Source organism: Mus musculus, chromosome 17, assembly GCF_000001635.26.
Source record: "Mus musculus strain C57BL/6J chromosome 17, GRCm38.p6 C57BL/6J".
Lineage (NCBI taxonomy): Eukaryota > Metazoa > Chordata > Mammalia > Rodentia > Muridae > Mus > Mus musculus.
In genome coordinates, this window is record NC_000083.6 from 33,235,360 (window position 1) to 33,256,892 (window position 21,533).

Below are 21,533 nucleotides of genomic sequence, written 5' to 3' on the forward strand. Positions count from 1 at the left end.
AATTCACTTGACAAGTCCTTAAATCACCAAATTTCTCTGGGAATCCCAGTCTGCACCTTTTACTCCTATATCAAGAGGCCTAAAATGTTCATTCATTCACACTGTCATCTCAATCTCTACTTTGGGGAGTTAGTCTCGTGCACAATAAAATATAGCTTACGTAGTTCACTTTCATTTGAGTAATGTTCTTTACTCTTCTTCAGTAGGATTAGCAGAGTGAATTGGATGAAATAACAAAACCCCTATATATAGCATGTTATAGTTCAAACAACAGGCATGTAGACAAGAGGGAGAGAAAAAAAAACTAATTAAAAAAAAATAAACAGAGAAAACAAACAAGTTAGGCACTAAGTTTTGAAATAACAGCATGTTGTTGCCAAGACATAAACCAGTTCAACAAACTCTTAGCCAAATTAAGCAAAAGAGAAAAAACACTCAAGTTCTCTACAGGTGATAAGAAGAACAGACACCAACACAGTTCAGAAAATCACTAAGGAATATCTTAAAATCTTATATTCTAATGAATTGGAAACTTTTAAAAGATTCTATTAATTTCTAGATACACATGACTCACCAAATTTAACTGACAGATAAAAAACTTAAACATCTATAAAAATCCATGACACTGAGACTGTAATAAAAAAAAATTGAAAGGGTAGGCATAGAACAAACTCTCATTCATTCTGAATTCGATGAGATCTTCAAAGAAGTATTAATCAAATGCTATTCAAACTATCCCATAAAACTAAGTGGTGGGATACTACAAAAATCTGACAAGCACCACTCTTAGGAGGCATAAAGCCATAGCTACAATGAGAATTTTAAAACACTGAAGAAAATAAAGACAACAGTACAAGATGGGGGGGGGGAATCCCCATAGTTATGGATCAGCAGAATTAATGTAAAAAGAGGTGTGATTAAAAAGTGATTAAAATATCCCATACAATGAATTCAAAATACTAAATATCTTAGTAAAGTGCACATGGAAACACAAAGGACAATGGATATTCAAAGCAATCCTGGTAGATAGATAGATAGATAGATAGATAGATAGATAGATAGATAGATAATGTTGATGCTATCACCATATCAGATTTGTAATTATTCCACAGAGACAGTAGCAAAAGAATAGGATACTAGCACAAATATAGACATGTAAATAAATGCAGTAGAATACTTGGTTGTAAACCTGTGCAATTAGCACCTCGTTTTTTCCCAAGATACCACTCACAATAATACAAGAATAGCCTACTCCACACACTGCTGCTACCTGGGAACCCACATTTGGAAGAATAAAAATAGAATCCTATTTCTCACCTTATGGAAAAATCAATTCTAGATGGACGGAACACCTTAAGACCTGCAATTTGAGAAGTGTAAGATGGAAAGATCAAGCAAAATACTTTGAAGCTGGCAGAGGCAAGGGCATACTAAAGGTTAGAAGCACTGAGGAAACAATGCCAAGAACTGGCAGAGGATTGCCAGAAGTTTCAAAATAGTTGCTGTCTAGTAAAAGGATAACCAAGTGAAAAATTGGACAAACAATGGGAACAAACCTTTGTTCATCACACAACTGACAAGAATTAATATGTAAAATATGCAAAGAACTAAAGAAACTAAATCAATCCAAAAATGAGCTAATGAACAGTTCTCAAAGTTCAACTTCAAATGTCCAATGAATCTATCTATGATCATCCTTATTCTTCATACCAATCCTCAAGAATTAAAACTAGTGTGGTTTTCAAACAATTTTGAATACACAATTTTTTTATTTGATTTGTCCATCATACACAATATAGGAAGCTTTCTAAAGGACCTAGAAGATTAAGGAGATCTCCAGAAAAAAAAGCGGTGAGGGAAGTTATAGTGCCACACATTTGATGCTACCCTTCTATACTAATTTGTGCTATCAAATTTAAATTTGTGCTTTCTGGAGACAAATGAAGTATAGTTTGCTTCTAAGAAAACCATATCTACAAATTTACTTTATTAATCCTTAGTTTGATCTTTGCTTTTTTGCTCTATTGGCAATAATGAGGATTAAAGCTAAGGCTCAACACGTGGATTATGTGTTTAAGAACTGATCTTTCATTTGCATCACATAAAATTTACTGTTTTCTCACTACCTTATTTTACTAAATTATTAACACAGGCATTATAGCCATTAGTTTTCTCATAAATCTCATACAAAGAATACCTCCATTTCATATGTGCAATTTCCACCATAATAGGAGGAAAACAAAACATCTAATGCAAGTGGTGCTATTTCTGGCCATCACTCAGCTTATACCAGGAAAACTCAAACTTTTTCATTTTGTCTTAGTCATGGGATCAAGATTGTAAGCCATCTATGTAAATAGATATGTGAATTTCTGCTGGCATAATTTGCCAGGGTCTGACGTGGCATGCTTGTTTTAATGACATTTGAAAAGCAAAAAGTGCAAAGAAAGGCTGGGTGTGATGGCTCACACCTCTGGTCCCAGCACTAGGGATGGAGGAGCAAGTACATCTATGAGCTCAAAGCCAGCCAGATCTAATGAAGACTTCCAGTCCAGTGAATACTATATGGTGAGTTGCCTTTAATACACATGGGCACACAGTGGGAGGGGGAGCGGGGGGGGGGGAGGAGGGAATGGGGGAGAGAGACCCAGAGACAGACATTAGAGACCCTTGTAATACATATCTCTAAAAGACATCTCACCCACCCACCCCCAAGCTCAGGGAGCCCCAAGGAAGAGTCAGCAGTGTAAAAGCAGAGGAAACAGAAGTCATCAGAGCAAGACCCTGTAAATCAACAGAGCAAAGCTCATATGAACTCATAGACGGAAACAGCAAGCACAGGTCCCAGGTGGATCTGTCAGGCCTTTTACAGCTTCCAGAACAAAGAAGTGAGCCTCTGATTCTTGTGCCTGCTCTTGGGCTCTCTTTTTTCTTATGGGTTGACTTGTCCAGCTTCAATGTGATGATTTTGTTATTTGGTTATCTTTTAGAAAACCATTCTTCCCTAATGAGAAGGGAGTGGATCCAGAAGAGAGGATATGAGAGGAGTAGAGGGAGGGAACTGCAATTAGGATATATTGTATGAGAAAATAATGTTTTTAATAAAAGGGTGTAGAAAAGGCAAGGAAACCTGGGTCCTTTAAAGCTGAATTTCTTGTTGGGTAACAATATGCTGAATTGTACTTTCTGATGACTTTGAATAGCAGTAGTGATCTCTGTAGTTATGATGATTCTGTCTCCACATGGACAAAACTGGTACTTTATAGACCACACACAATGAATACTTTATTTAAAAATCTCCATGTTTTTAACCAACTTTACACCAAGTCACTGAAGAATTAACAGTGTAGGCTATGGGATAATGCTCACTAGTCTGGATGCATTAGACACACATCTCATTTACATTTTTCCTTAACATAATTGATTTGTGTGTTGTCTTGTAAGTCTTGTGAAGCTAAAAGAAACAGAATCCAATATATTTCATGAACTCCTATAAGAAGTCAGTCTTATAGAACTTCCTATGTAGACTAGGTAGGCCTTCAACTAAGAAATCTGTCAAGTTTGGGATTAAAGGAGTGTGCCCACATATCCTGCAATTAACATTTTTGAGATGAGATTAACTTGTATTTGAAACTTCATTTGCGTCCTCTCACTACAGCCTTCTAAGTGAGAAAATTATTTAAAATGATATAATTATATTCAACCCCTTAGTACTGTTCAACAATAACAAAACCAAACTACACTGAATGGGTGATCAGTTGGGGTGGGTATGTGACTGTGAGCTGCTGCACACAGGTTCTGGGAACTAAATTCAGATCCTATGCAATATCAATACATGCTCTTAACAATTGAAACGTGTGTGCAACATTTTTAATACTAGAAAATATTCCTTATAATTAGTTACAGTGCCTAAGAAATGTAAGAAAAAAAAATCTTATTTGGGATTGGTGGCAGGGCTCAGCAGGTCTCCAGTCTGTCAAAGTATCAACTCTTGAAGGTTTTCTCTCTCTCTCTCTCTCTCTCTCTCTCTCTCTCTCTCTCTCTCCCTCTCCCTCTCCCTCTCCCTTTCTCTCTCTCTCTCTCTCTCTCTCTCTCTCTCTCTCTCTCTCTCTCTCTCTCACACACACACACACACACACAAATTAAGAAAACCCCCAATTTTTTTATTTGGAAAAATACGCATCACACTGGATTGTGGTAGCGCGTGCCTGTGATACAGCACTTGGGAGGCAGAGGCAGGCAGATCTTTTGAGTTTGAGCACAGCCTGGTAAAAGGAGCATGTACTAGGATAGCCAGGGATACCTTGCATTAAAACAAACTAACAAACAAACAAACAAACCACAACACAACAAAAAACTAACACTGATACATTTTTAATTTCACATCAAATACAACTAATGAAAAACAACTTAAAGGGCTGGTAAAATGTCCATGCCCATAAGCTTAACAACCCAAGTGCTATCTTCATGACTCATGTGCTAAGAAGATTGTCCCCTGACATCCAAATGAACACTTGGGACCCACGTGCCTAAAGACACACGTGCACAATAAATCACCGCAATTTTATAAAGTGTCTACAAATATAGCCTGCCAAATTATAAATTATAAATGCATTTCAATTCAATGAACTCAATATAGCTCTATAGTAGACTTAACACCACCCATAAAAAAATAACAGTTTCCTGACTGAAACACAACTGATTTGGCATAAGTTCAATTACCACAATTCAAAGAATTCATCTTTTTTCTCTTTAAGGTAGTTTCTTCATGGTCTTCAAATATGAGCTCAAGTTTATTCTCTCATCTCAGTTTTATACAGCAGGGATGACAGTCATTTGCAGTCATACTTAAATTATTCACTAAGTTATGCTTTCAATGAAAAGAGAAGTAATATACAGTCAAGAAGTCTTGAGTAAGAATAGGCAAATATTATAAACCTGCATAACGTTTAATGAATTCTTTCAGGTCATGTCATCAATATTTCATTTACACATGTTATTTTGCTTATGGCATTTGCACTCACTTTTGCAAAATTCAATTATATAAGAAAATTTATCTCTTCACAACAGTCCTTTTCTTTTCTGAGTTTCATGTGGCTCAAGATGGCCTTGAACTAGTTATGATAACCCCCCTTTTTTTGGAACAGGGTCTAAGTATCCCTGGAGCTCTGACCTGCCTAACTCTTTCTTCCCAAGTGGTGGAATTAAAGGTGTGTGCCAGCACACTTGGATCTCTCATGTTTTCACAGTAACCACTGAATTTGAATGGAAATAGCCTTTTCCTAAATCTCACACTATAGTCAGTGTTGTAATTTTCTAGCCTCGGTCCCCACAGTGTTGGAATAAAAGGGATACACGCTGATGCCTGATGCAAGAGCAAGTGTGCATCTATGTACTCTTGTACATGTGGGGGAAATTGTACTGATAAGTTTTATATTATGCCCAGTCTATCTCCATTCTTTTAAAGGCTTATTATCTTATGTATTTTGCCTATACGTATGTGTATGCGATGTTCAGAGCCCAGCAGAGGGTGTCAGATCACCAGGAACTGGAGTTACTGATGGCTGGGAGTCACCACATGGATGATGTGACTTGAACCCAGGTCCTCTGCAAGCACAGAAGGTAAACCACTCTTGAGCCATCTTTCAAGCCTCAACTATCTATGAGGTTTTTTGGAGAAAGTATACACAGAAAACTACAAAATATAAAACCTATTTAAGAAATCTCATTCATTAAAAAAAAGCAAGTTAAATGCTGATGGGATGGCTTAGAAGGGTCGTGTGGCTGAGACTGAGGATCTGAGCTCCATCACTGGGACTCACATAACGAAAATATGAGAACTGAATCCAGAAAGCTGTCTGCTGCTCCCCATATGTCCACTGAGGCATGAGTGTATTCTTGCCCCAAACCTCATGCAAATGAGACAAATGATAAACAAATAGTCTCAAAACCAAGTTGACTAGTTACACATAGCTTACACAGGTACAAGTTCTACCCAATGGGTTTCTTTCCATGACCGAGATTTTTCATGCCTTTGAAAGTGTAAGAAGCATGCAAACGCTTTCCCACACTGCTTACATTTGTAGAATTTCTCTCTAGCACTATGAGTTCTCTCATGTATTTGAAGGAATTTGGAAAAGGTGAATACCTGCCCACACTCTATACACACACATATGGTTTCTCTCTAGTGTGAATTTTTTCATGCTTGTGATGAGCACCCGGATGGGTGAAGGCTTTCCCACAATATTTACATGTATAGGGCTTCTCTCCAGTGTGAATTCTTTTATGCTTTTGAAGGTATGAGGAAAGTGTAAACCCTTTCCCACACTGATTACAAACGTAGGTTTTTTCTGCAGTATGAATTCGTTCATGGTTGTAACAGTAGCTAGCAATGTTAAAGGCCTTCCCACAATGTTTACATGCATAAAGTTTCTTTTCACTGTGAATTCTTTCATGTCTGTGAAGGTTTGAGGACCGTCTAAACGCTTTGCCACACTGAGCACATGTATACTGTTTCTCTTGAGTATGGCGTCTTTCATGCTTTTGAAGGGATAAGGAACGTGTAAACCCTTTCCCACACTGCTTGCAAACGTAGGTTTTTCCTGCAGTATGAATTCGTTCATGGTTGGAACAGTTGCCCTCACTGATAAAGGCCTTCCCACAATGTTTACATGCATAAAGTTTCCTTTCACTGTGAATTCTTTCATGTTTGTGAAGGTTTGAGGACCGTCTAAACGCTTTGCCACACTGAGCACATGTATACCGTTTCTCTCGAGTATGGCGTCTTTCATGCTGAAGAAGTTGATAAGAATGAATGCATGCTTTCCCACAATACTTACATATGAAACTCCGTTCTTTTTTGTGAGTTTTTTCATGATCACGACAGGCCTTGGAATACAGGAAAGTTTCACCACAGTGTCTACATGAGTATGTTTTTTCTCTTGTGTGATCTCTTTTGTGAGTTTTTTCATGATTACGACGGGCCATGGAATACAGGAAAGTTTCACCACAGTGTCTACATGAGTATGTTTTTTCTCTTGTGTGAATTCTCTGATGTTTGGTCCGGTGACTGGAATTAACAAAGGCTTCTCCACATTGCTTATACTCAAGTGGTTTTTCTCCAGTATGGATCCTTTCATATATTTGAATATCACTTTCTCCCTTTAAGGTTTTCTCAAATTGTTTACACTCATGTAGCTCATCTCCAGCGTGGGCTCTCTTAGAATCTTGATGAGGCGTAAGAGTCCTGTAAGATTCATAGGTCTGTGTATTTTCACAACTGTTCTCTGTGGCAGGAACACTCTCAAGTGTATGGAAGGATTCAGAATAGGTGACGTCTTTCCAACATTTTTCACGTTTGATAGCTTTTTCCACGAGTTCCTGACATCTGTATGGTTTCTCTTCATTTTGACCTCTAAGGAGCACATCTGAGGATGAGTGACCATTGATGTCTTTTACATTCACACTGCTTTCATAAACCTTGACTGCAGGATGACTCTCCCCATTAACAATATGCTCTGTCATCTGTTGGTGAGTCTTTCCACACTGACTGCTATGTTCATAGTCACAGAATTTCTCAACCACCTGAATTCTAATTGAGAGAAAGAAAGAAAGAGAGAAATGATTGCTGTTTTATGACTAGGTAGGTACTACCTAGATGGATTTTGTGGCCTCTACCTGTTAGTACAGTCAGGATTCAGGAGACAGTGGCAGAAAGTGAGCACAAACTAGGCCTGTTCCAAGACAGGGGGAAAAAGGCACTGAGTTTATTACCATTACAATTTATAAACATAAAAGAACTGAGCACTTGGCAAGAAGTGCTGAGGACACCATACAATCATAAAAGGTTCTGTAGGCTTAGTTTCATAAACATTGTCTATGACACAGTTAACAAAGGTGACCTTTCCTAATGCAATATAATGCAGATCAGACACCAAATTCTAAATAGTTGAGTATCCTTTATGCAATTTATTGAAGATGGATTTTGATTTAAAATCCAGCTTGTATTTATAAAGCCCAAAGGTAACTTGCTAACAATACATCAAATACTTTTGTACACAAAAGGCACTTTTTGTATAATGAACCGCTGGAAAAGAGCTAAAGGGGAATTCTTTCTGCTACTGCTCCCTCAAAAGTACAGTAAGAGGTGTAGGCCACAAAGTCCACATGAGTGAGTACTGCATGAGAGTTAAGATCATCCATTCTGGAATTCTCAAGCTCAGGAAAGGTTTACGAAAAAATTCTGGAGTTAAGTCAATTGACATTTTGATCTATGTGGATCACTTCCTTATTTCTCAGATTTGTTGTCCCTCTCAAACGTGATGCAAACTGCCTTTTTGTACATGAAAATTACCTCGAGTTTCTCTGGAGCTGTGGGTAGTTCACATCCATACTTTCTTCCTCTGTCTTCCCTAAAAATGAACAGCAAGAAATTATTACATTATTCATCCTTATATGCAATCATTACTTTTCTAGCTTTTTTCTTGTAGAATGTTATATTTACCACCATGTTCCCTTTCAGTATTTCAACTCATAGAATTATACAGATGACTAAGTTTTTCTCTACATTGATAAGAAAAGAAATTATATTAATAAATTATATTGTTGGTAGTGGTGGTGGTTTTTGTTGTTTCTGCTGCTGTTGTTACCTATGGAGATCAGGTTCATGAAGGTTTCCATCATCACATCTCTGTAGAGCTTCTTTTGGTAAGAATCCAGCAGAGCCCATTCTCCTAGACTGAAGTTCACAGCCACGTCCTCAAAGGTCACTGGACCCTAAAATGATCCACAGATTATTAAAATGCAGTTGTTAGAAGAATGATGGGAAAAGCCTGCAAATACATTTAGTGACTTGATAAGTTTCCTTCATGCTTTCTTAGAATACTCACACTATATCATGGCCACTATAAATTTATGAATTATCCTCTCATCACACAATTCTAAGGCTAGTGTAGATCTGTATAGTAAAGGAAAAATATATCGCAGTGCTTTGTTGTGATGCTGGTTTCAAACTACTCTTTGTACTTTACAGCACAAGTTTCTACAACTTAGAACCCAAAATAAACATCAGCTCTGTTGAGCATGTACAATTCTTATCAGTGTCTGTCATCAAAGTTCATTCACTTCTAAAGCCTAGAGATTTCACACTAAATGGATAGAACCTGCTTAATTTTAAAGAGGAGCTCACTGCTACTCACAAATTTATAACAAGATAAAATAGCATTTTATAAACTATTATCCTTGTCATAAGATACTGAAACATGGTCCTTACAATATCAAAACCCCAAAGAATGGTTACATGAAAAATCTATCATTGGTCTCAAGAGAAAAGGAAACAGCTACTGACAAAATTTGCCACTCAGTGGTCACTGCGCACATTCTTCCTTGATTTAGCACAACATGAGTGGCAGCATTAAGAAAACTTTTTATAAAATGATCTTATAAAAGAGTATTAATTAAAAACAGGTGGGTTTTTCATAGACCAACCTTGATTTAATACTAAGTAAGACTTACAAATGGCAATTCTCCATGCTCACTTATAAATAATACCCATTTTTCTTTTTAAAAAAAATAATGTCAGTGGACAATGACACCACAGGAACAATGGCACATTAATGTCAAAAAACATCCTATCATGGCTATATGAAATCATGTCATTCCCACAAAACTTTGATTGTTAGCGAGAATTACTTATCCAAACCTGTATGTAATGATAAATGTTTGCCACCGTTAAAAACATTAGGAATAAGAAAATGATAGCTTGATTCAGATAATTAAATTCAAGACTTTGAATTTGTGGCCTGCCTGGGCTGGATAGCACATACTAGAAAAATAAAAAAGAATATAACACATTTTAAAACTATATTACTCAGGGTACTAGACATAAAGATAAGATAAACAGAATAGGAAAGTACAGTAGATTTCAGTGACATGAAATTCAAACAGAATTGCTCCTGCCTAAAGGAAATACAGGGACAGAGAGTGGAGCAGAGACTGAAGGAAAGGCCCCACCTGGGGATCCTTTCCATATGCAGACACCAAACCCAGACACTATCTCTGATGCTGAGAAGTGCTTGCTGACAGGAGTCTGATTGATATAACCTGAGAGGCTTTGTCAGAACCTTACTAATACAGATGTGGATACATGCAATCAATCACTGGACTGAGCACAGGGACCCCCAATGCAAGTGGTTAGGGGAAGGACTGAAGGAGCTGAAGGGATTTGAAACCCCACAGAAAGAACAACAGTATCAACCAACCAGACACCCACAGAGCTCCTAAGGATTAAACCACCAACCAAAGAGAATACATGGACAAATCCTATGGCTCCAGCCCCATAGGTAGCAGAGAATGGCTTTATCTGGTATTAGAGGAAGGGGAGGCTTTTGGTCCTGTGAAGGCTCCATGCCAAGAGTAGGGGAATGCTAGGGCAGTGAGGCAGGAGTGGGTGGGTAGGTGGGGGGGACACCCTCATAGAAGCAGTGGGAAAGGGGGATGGGAAGGGGATTGGGGAGGGGAAACCAGGAAGGGGAATAGCATTTGAAATGTAAATAAATAAAATAACCAATTAAAACGTAAAAAAAGAATCAAACAGAAAATTCGTTGATAAGAGAGAAGACCTTGATTAGCAAAGAATCTTATTGCTGTATAAAGTAACTATTTCATGAGCAACAATCAAGATTCATAAGAAATGGGAAAGATGTGTTTCTCTATTTCTCAACAAGGAATTTTCAACAGAGGAATCTCAAATGGCCAAGAAACACTTAATATTCAATATCCTTAGCCATCAGGGAAATGAAAATCAGAACAACTCTGAGATTCCGTCTTATAACACAAGAGGCAGCATATAGTGGGGAGGATGTGGAGCAAGGGGAATACTCTTCCATTACTGGGAGTGCAAATTTGTACAACCATTCTGGAAATGAATTTGGTAGTTTCTCGGAAAATTGGAGATAGTTTTACGTCAAGACTCAGATATACCACTCCTGAGCAAATAGACAAAGGACAATCCAACTACCACAAGGGTACTTACTCAACTAAGGTTGTAGCAGCTTTATTCCTACTTTTATCCAGAAACTTGAAACAACCTAGATGTCCCTCAACCAAAGACTGGATAAACAAATGGATGGAACTTGAAAAAGAATATCATCCTGATAAAGGCAACCCACATTCAGAAAGACAAACACAGTATGTATTCAAGTGGACATTAGCTATTAAAGAACAACCATGCTGCAATCCATAGCATAGAAAAGCTAAAATAACAAGGAGGGCCTAAGTGGGGCTGGGAGGGGGAGATGCAAAGGGAAAATATAATAGATTTTGCGGGTGGATTGGAGAAGGTGGTGATGGGAATACAAGGGATCAGATGGCGGTGGGAGGGAATAGTGGAAGAGACCACTGGAATTGTGGGGCATTTCAGAGGCAAGGCAGAATCCTAGTGCAATGGAAATTCCATGGACTCAATGAGGGTGATCTTAGCAAAGACTCCTAGTAAGAGGCAACATGGTACCTGAACCAACCATCTTAAACCTTTGACCTACAGTTGGTCCTGCCTGCAGGGTGTGCTGGGACTAGAACCTAGCATAAATGTCATGAGAGAGACTAGAGAGACTTCATCCAGCAATTGATGGGAGCAGATGCAAAGTCCAAAAACCAAATATTAGGCAGACCTCAGGGAGTCCTTTAAAGGAGGGGAAGGAAGGACTGGAGAAGCCAGAGGAGTCAAAGACACCACAAGGACAGTCCACAGAATCAACTGACCAGGACTCATGGTGGCTTGCAGAGATCAGGAAGCCTGTATGGGTCTGACCTAGGCTCTCTGCATACATGTTACGGTTGTGTAGTTTAATGTTCTTGAAGGATTCCTAGCAGTGGGAGCAGAGGCTGTATCTGACTCTTTTGTTTGCTTTTGGGACCTGTTTTCTCCTATTGGATTGCCTCATCCAGCCTTGATATGAGAGTATGTGCCTGGTCTTATTATAGCTCATGATGCTAAGTCTGGCCTATGTTCTGTGGGAAGTCTGCTCCTTTCTGAAGAGGGTGGGGAAACCTGAGGGAGAGGAGAGGTTGGTGGGAGACTGGAAGAAAGTAGGGAGAGGAAAATGCAGTTGGGATATAATATATGAGAATTAAAAAAAGAAAGAAAGAAAGAAAGAAAGAAAGAAAGAAAGAAAGGAAGAAAGCAAGAAAGAAAGCAAGCAAGCAAGCAAGCAGAATCCTGTGGTATGTGCAGTAATTTCTAAGTATGATGTAGACTGCATTGTGAGCAACGTTGCTTGACAAAGTTCCAGCATACCAACTGTATGTACTGGCTAGTTTTGTGTCAACTTGACACAGCTGGAGTTATCACAGAGAAAGGAGCTTCAGTTGAGGAAATGCCTCCATGAGATCCAGCTGTAAGGCATTTCCTCAATTAGTGATCAAGGGGGAAAGGCCCCTTGTGGGTGGGACCATCTCTGGGCTGGTAGTCTTGGTTCTATAAGAGAGCAGGCTGAGCAAGCCAGGGGAAGCAAGCCCTCCATGGGCTCTGCATCAGCTCCTGCGTTTGACCTGCTTGAGTTCCAGTCCTGACTTCCTTGGTGATGAACAGCAGTATGGAAGTGTAAGCTGAATAAACCCGTTCCTCCCCAACTTGTTTCCTGGTCACGATGTTTGTGCAGGAATAGAAACCCTGCCTAAGACACCAACATTACAGATAACAATTCTTCAGCATTCTTTCACTTGCATCTTTAATGACTTTCACTATATGCAATGCAGGTTCCTGTATCCTTTCCCCCTTGGGACATCTTGTATAGGCTTTAGTAGAGGATGTGAATGTATACACTGGCGACTCTTTAAACAACATAGGTCTTTGGGAAAAAAATCTTGGTCTACTTCCACACAAGAATCCTCTTTGTGCACCCTCACCCTCAACCCCCTGCTCCCACCCCTGTTTGCACCAAGAATAGAGAAGGTAAAGATTTTTTATGTGGAAGAGGGTTCCAGGAACTCTTAGGCACTTACACCTGTCCTAAGGATGAAAGCACACAATGGAGAGAAACAATGGGCCCAGACCTGAGGCCTTGGCAGCTGAGGGCAACAGTTCAGTTACTCAGTACAGAACAGCGTACATGATGGATTGATCCCCTAGGTGCACGACTTACAGGATGAATGGCAAGATCTGCTGTGCCCCATGAGAGCAGATTCTGTTAGGAAGCTAGACTGGCTTGATCCCACCCTCCCATATACAGGAGCATACATCGAATGAATTAGGATGGTATGGCATATTGGAAAAAAAAGGAGATATTAAGACCTTCTCTTTGGGGAGCATAGGAGGAAAAGAGCCCCACGGTGTAAGACTAAGGCACAAAGGAATGCAATTAGGAACAGCTGAATGCTTATTATGCTACATGGCCAAGCACTGCCCCTTGAGGGATGAAAAGAGCTCTTATAAGTTTGTTTCTGAGGGATCAATGTCTGGCACCCTGACCACAAAGGCTGAGAGTGTGCTGGTAGCACCTGGTAGGTTTATAGAATCTTAGAAAATACGGACCTGGATGCCTGCTAAACTTATTGCTTTTGCCTCGAAGAAAAATATTGTAATAAAGTTGATTACCTCTTTCATTCTGGATGCGAAAATATAGGGCTAAAATAGGTCAAACGCTTTTGACTTGAAGAAAAATATTGTAATAAAGTTAATTACCTCTTTCATTCTGAATGCGAAAATATAGGGCTAAAATAGGTCAAAACAATCTGTTAAAGAAAGGACGATACATTTCTTAGAATCATTTCTGTTTTCAGCATTACTTATGATTAAGCTACTATGCAACTATAGGATATAAAAAGTGTAGCCTTTTTTTTTTTCAATAAACACACAAGCTATCCTAACTTCCCTCAGAGTGTATCAGCCTCCTTCCCTTACCAACTCCTTCTCTCCCTCTTTGGGACCTGAACCCTGCTGGGGCTGGACTTCAGCAAAAGCAAATACAAAACAGTGAAGCTGACACAGACAGAAAGAATCCTGACATCTGCCTTAGACTATTTGTATAACCAGCTTTTTGTCACCTTTTATCTAACAGCTAGATTTTTGTCTTAAAAAAAAAAAAAAAAAAAAGTAAGCCCGGCGTGGTGGTGCACGCCTTTAGTCCCAGCACTCGGGAGGCAGAGGCAGGCGGATTTCTGAGTTCGAGGCCATCCTGGTCTACAGAGTGAGTTCCAGGACAGCCAGGGCTACACAGAGAAACCCTGTCTCGAAACACCCCCCCCCAAAAAAGTAACAACAAACCTGAGCACTTTAAAAGCCAGATATAAGCAAATAACTCCTTGCCAGAGAGAACAAGTTCTCTCTATAGAATGTCCGAAGCAATGTGATACACAAAAAATTAAAGGAAGTGGAAGTCAATAGAAACAGTATCTACAGTGCAAACAAATTATACATCAAAGGAAACAAAATGTGAGCAAGTAACACCTGGCCGAAAATACCCACTGAAAATAAAACATAGGAAAGAAGATCCATAGCCCTGAGCGAGGAATTAAACAAGTAAAATGTGTAGTTTTGAGAACTACTGAATATTAACAGTTTACACATAAAAAGGATTACCTAATTCACACCAGTCTTATTTCCTATAATATAAACCTTAATGCAATCTATCCTGGGTCCCATTTCTCTAACGACAAAGACTGTATTTTGTGTTTATGACCACTATTTTATTTTAAACATCTCTAAAGTCCTGTTGAAAATGTATGAACTCACTCAAGTTGGGAGATTAAGTTAATCCTACTGCAGATATTAGCAAGTTTGAGTCAAACCAAAGAAAAGAAGCTAGAATGCTTTTGTTTATAATAACCGGTCATTCGTTGGACGCTCTAAGGTAAAGCTATAATAACAGTAGCAGATTGAGGACAGTGGCATACATCCTTACTCCCAGCACCTAGGAAGCAGAGGCAGGTGGACCTCAACATAATAAGCTCCAGGCTTAGCCAGGGTTACATAGTGAAACACTGTCTCAAAGCCCCAAACAACAACAATGCATTGCATAAGGCAAAGTTACAAGGATAAACACGGGAGAGCAGATGAGTAGGGATGAGTCAGTCCACCATCACAAACATTCACAGCATCAGTTACTCATCTTGATGGAGTGTCCCAACACATGTGCAGTGCTCCTGAAACAAATCTCTGGAGTGTTTTTAGCAGCATATAAAAACTATAGAAAACAATGTAGTAGTAGAAACAATGAAGTTTCCATACATGTACATTTTCAGGTTTTCACCGTGCTGTCTTTATTAGTTCCACTTTCTACCCTAACAATTTACTTTTTGCCTGCTACTTTGAAGTCTTTTATTTTCTTCCAGATTCTGCATATGGAATAAAACATATCCTATAAATCCTTTCCGACTCTCGCTTAGTACGAGTTGAGTTCAATCTATTTTAGTACAATGTATTTTATGTTTTGTGGCTACATAATTCAACACAGTATTTGCACGTATACATACATATACACGGTCATATATACACATGTAAGTATGTGAGATGTGTGTGTGTGTGCATGCGTGCACATGTGAACAAGCATATGTGTTAGAATTTAACAAACCATACATGATGTTTGGCTAGGCCCATAGTATAATACCGCTGTTCTAAGACAGGATGTGCGTCTTGCAGGTGAGAACAGAAACAATGCAACCGAGCTCAGACAAAGGCCAGCAATCAAAACCTAGATAAATCAGGCTGGAACACTCATGCCTATGACATACCAGAAAAAAATTTTAAAAGTATATATTTTACTGAATGCAATCTATACATTTAATTCAATACTAATAAAAGTTTCAATAAGATGCGTAATAGAAAAAATAATACTATTGTACCCAGAATACCTTGAGAGGGACTGCACATTAAAACGGACAGCAAACCATCAACCTGAAGAAACAGGTCGACGACTTTGAGGGAAACGTCAAAAGAACCTGAGGCTATGAGGGAGGAAAGGACGGAGGGAAGGAGGAGAAGACCAGAAAGGAAAACCACAGTGAATGAAAAAAAGGGGAAATACCACTAAACGATATAACCAAGCAGACGGAAATCAATAATGCTGAAAAACCATTAGCTAGACGACAGGAAAAACAAAACCGAAAACTAAAGACACAGAGCTGGAGAGTAAATCTAGACAAATGTATATATGAACACAAAAGACATTTTAAAGAAGTCCTGTCTGCAAAGATTGACTGATGAGAACTACAATGATGTAGAAAGTCAGAGTCTAATTATACTGTATCCTGGGATAGCTTCAGCTCCCCTAAATAGCCATTTCTTGTCTGTCCATCTCTATGTCAGAAGTAGTTAGAATTAGTCACAGAACATCCTGTGACTAATAGATAAAAAACCTTTGGAACTTTAAAATCGTTTTTATGATTTTTGTTCTGCTATTATAAACCTCATGAAATTGCTTCTAAGTGGGAGCATGGAACCTGGGGTAACCTAGCTCCATTATTTCTCAGGTTTTGATTACTCATATTCTGCTCTAGAATCCAATTATCTCTTACCTCTTTTGAGATGAAATCTGGGGTTTTCCTGGGGGGTGGGGAGGGAGCTGTGTGTGTATGTGTATTTGTTGTGGATGATACAAAACTAAAAATAGCTCTTTCTGGTCAATAGGATGAAATTCCTGGCCTGGGTGGAGAACTAACACTTCAAACTAATCAAACCACAGAAATTTGGCCTGTCACCTGACTAAAATTAAACATATCAAAATTAGATACCCGAACACAAAGGAGTTAATATAGCTGGTCTTTCACCAAACCAAAATTAGTCAGAAAATGTTACAAAGAAGTAAGCAATCTATCAAAAATGTATTAAGTAAAAAAAGCTATGCAGCAAATGTGGAAACTCTCAATTTCATTCATGAAACACTAAAAGTCACAAAATGTCAACACATCTCTACATAGTAACATACTACTCCAAACTCAGTTCTAGGTAGGTTATCTAAACTAATCATTAACAAGAAAACTTGAGGGTTAAACTATAACATAAATAAAACGGATTTATGCTACTCAATAGAATAATCCATTCTTGTTTGGTTTCGTTTGTTTGTTTGGAAACACAGTCTGACTATGTAACCCTGGTTCACCTAGAACCCACTACCCTAGACTAACTAGATCATGTTGGCTTGAGCTTAGAGATTGAGCTGCCTCTGCCTAAATGCTAGGATTGGCCTGAAGTGAGAATCCCTTTTAACAATCTAGGCAACCTTTTCTATTTTCACACACACACACACACACACACACACACACACACAAACACACACGCACGCAATGAGGCCAGTGGCTTAGCCAGTTAAAGTGCCTGCTACCTGCATGATGACCTGAGTAATTATCTGGGGCGTACATAGTACAAGAGAACAAATGTTTACTAGCTGTCCTTGGACTTCCACAGCTGTACCATACCAGCATCTCCCCTGTCCCCACCATGTATACATAGAAGTAAATATAATACTATTAGTTGACTGGAACACAGATTTGCATAAAAATGCCAATACCTATAGTATTACATAGATGGCCTAAAAATTGATCAACGTATATGAATGTGTGCCAAGAAATTATTCTGTACTATTTTTCATGTTTAGAAAACCAATGAAATAAAGGGGGGATTTCTATTATCACATGATACAAAGACAGTAGCAATAATGGTCTGTTATGTGGCCCTGAACAAGCTATGCAACACTGTAGAGAGGGAGCAGGGATTTCCAGACAACACAGACTACTGTCATTGCTTTTGGTCACCAATCACAACTATGCCATAAAACAGTATTGCGGAAGAAACCACAAACTTTGGCTTGAGGACATAGGAAATCCTTGCCACTGTTTAGCTTTCAAGATTCTAGAAGATGCTATGCAGGCTGCTGAGGTGAGAAAAGGCATAAATAGTCTTACTTACCCAGTGCTGGACCCTCCATGTGGCAGTACTGATCTGCCAGAGCAATAGTGCCACAAATGTTACAGGGGTAACTACTTTATAATTGTATTTACAGCCTACTCCAGAGGATGAAATTTCATGCCTGGTACTGAAATAATGATCAAAAAACCCAATGACTGGGGAGGCCATAGTTCTAGGACAGTGCCTAATTATTTTATTTTGCTAAATGGTTATGCTGGCAAGGTGCCTTATAAATATTTATGTTGATACTTATAGATCTGGCTCTCAACCTTGATCAGAGGTGCTTCTTTTTGCAGTGGGCAGTGGGACAAATGGCTGAGGTGCCTGCTTAACCTCAAAGCAGACACTGACCACCAGGTTCTCCCAGCATCCCTCAGCACCTACCGATTATGGGATCTCCTGGATGGCATAACACCCCCTACTCTGAACTCTCCAGCCCAAGGGGCTGGGCTGCTATTCCCTATACAACCCAACCATTTTGGTCACTCGCCTTTGTACCTTTGGCCTCCTGGCTGCTGCACGAGTTCCCCTCTCCCCCCTCTCCCCCCTCTCCTTTACCCTACCCCTTCTCCTCACAGGGCTCAGGTCACGTCCATGATGAACTCTCCCAGATAGATCTGACGCTGGCTGGGCTCTCCTTTTTATCTACAATAAACTTTCTCCTCTGCCATAACTAGGAGCAGTCAAGTCCTTCCTTTTCATTTCTATTTGTCTTTCTTTCTTTCTTTCTTTTTTCATTGAAGGAGAAGTCAACAAAGAGAAGCATAAAAGGTCAAATTGCTGACAATAAGAGACAAAGTGCTCAGTTGTAAATGGGACATCTACACCTAACCCCAGCTGCCTCCACCACTGCTCAGGGGAGCATCTCAGAAGAGGAGACAGAAGGAGCGTTAAGAACCAGAGGATGGAGAAGAATACTGTGGAATGCTGTCTCCTGGACATGGTAGGGTCATTGAACTTAGGAGCTCACAACAGCTGTGGTTACCTGCACAATATCAGACATAGATGGGGAGTGGTACTGTCCAAGCCCACAACTTAGCAAGTAGTTACTGGCAATTAACAGTATTTTTGGAGAATTGTTCTGTTTAGAGAAGTAGCCACTGATAGGATTCCCTTTCCAAACACCCTGCACATACTGGCAACACTAACTGGTGGAATAATAAATAATAGTAATAATAATAATAATAATAACAATAATAATAATAAAATAATAAATTAATTAATCTGGAAGAGAGGTGTATTGGGACTTGGAATGAGAAATAGGGGCGGATATGATCGATCATATTTCACTGCATATATGCATTAAAAATTTCAAGACTAAAGAGAAATTCTTAAAAGAACCCAGAAGGATCACAGAGGTAAACTAAAGCAGGTCGAGTGGGAGTGCAAGGACGGGAAAACAGAGTTCGCTACCCACGCCCGGCGCAGCAATAGTTTTGATGGGAGTCTGAGCAGCACTAACCTGCCAGCGCTGCAATGTCTGCAGCAGCTCAAGTTCTTGACCCGGACTCACCCTGACAAGACCCGGTCTACAGTAAAACAGCTTCATGGCGACAGAATAGGACCCCAGACTTCCTGTTGCCTCATATGCACACAATTCAAGAGCAAGTGGGAAGCCTGCGCTGGTGCCAGACTCCACGCCACATTCAGCTGCACCGCGCCAGGGTAACGTCAGGGCGGAGGCGCCACATTACGCCAAAGCCACCGCAGTATCACAAACTCGCCACAAACGATTCCCGGGGCCCAGCGCACACTCACCATCTTCTGCTTCCGATGCATCCAGGTGTCCTCCCTAAGTGAAAGCACGGTCAACAAGGTCGATGGAGCACTTGGAGCACCCTCTCAAGGCTTCTGGGACCCAAACATGGCAGCAACTACCGCCCCTTCGGAATATCCATGCTTCTCATTGGACCGTTAACGCTAAGAAATAACAGCACTCCTGATTGGCGAATGAGAAGCGGAAGTGGGTGGTGAGTTAGAGACTAGGGATCATCTTAAGCCAGGAGAACATCCTTTCCTGCTGAGTTACAGCTAAATGGACAGCGTTCAGTTACTTGTTCTGAGCTAAACCTGTTTTCCTTCTGGGATAAATCTGATCCAATCTGGAGTAGCCAGCATTTGAGAAAAATACGTCCAGGGTTTTTGGAGCAAATTTTCTGCTAGTGTATATAGTGGGCCACAGTAGGGTTTTCCACTTACAAGCAATGCAACAAGATTAATGGGGTAGTAAGGAGATTCAATACGTGAGAAACAAAACTCATGATGACAGGGTAGGAGAGGTTCCTATGTCAGTCTGGACCCAGGATCAGGAAAAGGGACCTGGTATGTAAGCTCCAGGATGATACAGGTGAACTAAAGCTGAACATTCTGTAAAGCTGGTGAAATGATTAGAATGAGGAATTGGAGAGGGTTGAACTGTTACAAGTCTATTACCTGGGGGTGGGGGGACTTTTTTCCCCCGACCTAACAACTATATGACTACTCTCAAAATCGTTTGGAATGTACAATAGAAGAGTAGTCTCCTTTGTAATGTATAGAGCACTAACTTTGTAACCATCCAAAAAGATAAGAACACTATCAGAAGGCATCTGAGGCTTACTACAGACCTCTCCCCCTTTATAACCTGTCCACTTAGTGTTTCCACTAAGGCAAGAAAAGTAAAACACACCAAGAAGGATACAATTATTCAATGCGAGGCTTGTGTATCTGAGTGTGTAGTTACATTGTAGCAACAGTATACAAAGGATGCAAGAGGTATGGGAAGGATCCCCTAAAGTTCTTCGAAATGAAAGGTTTCTACTCCCAAAAATTCAGAAAAAGCTTACTTTCCCAAGTGAAACCATTGCCAAGACTCAGGGTCACACTAGTTGCTGTCAGAGAGGACCAGAGTGATCATTCATTATTGATGAGTTAGAGACACATGTTCCAACAGTTTAACTCTTGGGAGTCATTAGGACATCTCTCATCCATGAAATGTCCTCTACCATGAAATGTTTCTTTCAAAATCTTAATATGCATAAGAGGGACCATGTAATCCCCATTCATATTAATGTTTTACCTGAAAAATAGCTACCCCATACTTTCACTCATATGTGGAAAGCACAATCTGGAAACAAACAAAGACACAAAAAAGACAAAACAAACGTAACGGAGGAACTATTAAAGAAGAACATGAGGATGTCAGAGGCTATGAGAGAGAGAAAAAAGAATAAAACAGTCATTAAGAGATCAGATATGGTCAGTTCATAATATGTCACAAGGAAAGCCATGAATAGGTTTAAAAATATGGACTAATAATTTGGCTAACTAGATTTTGAGTGATTTTTAATTTTGTATGTGTGTGTGGGTATGTGAAAGATCCTACTGTGTGTGTGTGTGTGTGTGTGTGTGTGCGCGCGCGCGCGCGCGCGTGTGTGACATGATCCTACTGTGTGTGTGCCCTACCTGGACTGGAGTTTTGTATGTGGACCAGACTGTCTTCCAACTTGTGAAGATCCTCTTGTTTCAAATGCTAAGGGATTGGCCTATAGTTATGTGGCACCATATCTAGCCTGGAGTACACAGCTCATACAAAGCAGAGGAGAGAACTGGATTCTGAAAGTTGTTCTGATATTCAAACACTCAAGGTGGC

General features: G+C 39.7%; 1 protein-coding gene across 2 annotated transcripts; it reads right to left on the reverse strand.

Annotated features, from left to right (window-relative positions):
- Nucleotides 1–4,147: 4,147 nt before the first annotated feature.
- Zfp955a (zinc finger protein 955A) lies at nucleotides 4,148–19,809 on the reverse strand. Of its 2 annotated transcripts, XM_006525122.4 has the most exons (5): nucleotides 19,661–19,809; nucleotides 8,649–8,775; nucleotides 8,354–8,411; nucleotides 6,758–7,591; nucleotides 4,359–6,505 (listed from the first exon to the last, which is right to left on the reverse strand). In XM_006525122.4, the coding sequence occupies exons 1-5, from the start codon at nucleotides 19,679–19,681 to the stop codon at nucleotides 6,160–6,162; spliced, it is 1,386 nt and encodes a 461-aa protein (XP_006525185.1). In that variant the 5' UTR covers nucleotides 19,682–19,809; the 3' UTR covers nucleotides 4,359–6,159. The 2 variants fall into 2 exon arrangements, with proteins under 2 accessions (NP_084228.2, XP_006525185.1); NM_029952.3 differs by having other exon boundaries at nucleotides 4,148–7,591; nucleotides 19,661–19,786.
- Nucleotides 19,810–21,533: the final 1,724 nt, after the last annotated feature.

Excerpts from the sequence above, each read along its gene's own strand:
- Zfp955a (NM_029952.3), bottom strand. The coding sequence starts at position 19,681 with ATGCATCGGAAGCAGAAGATG. Across the intron at positions 8,412-8,648 it reads CATGAACCTGATCTCCATAG|GGAAGACAGAGGAAGAAAGT; the intron begins GTAACAACAGCA and ends GTTCATTTTTAG. Across the intron at positions 7,592-8,353 it reads CAGCTCCAGAGAAACTCGAG|AATTCAGGTGGTTGAGAAAT; the intron begins GTAATTTTCATG and ends TCTCTCAATTAG.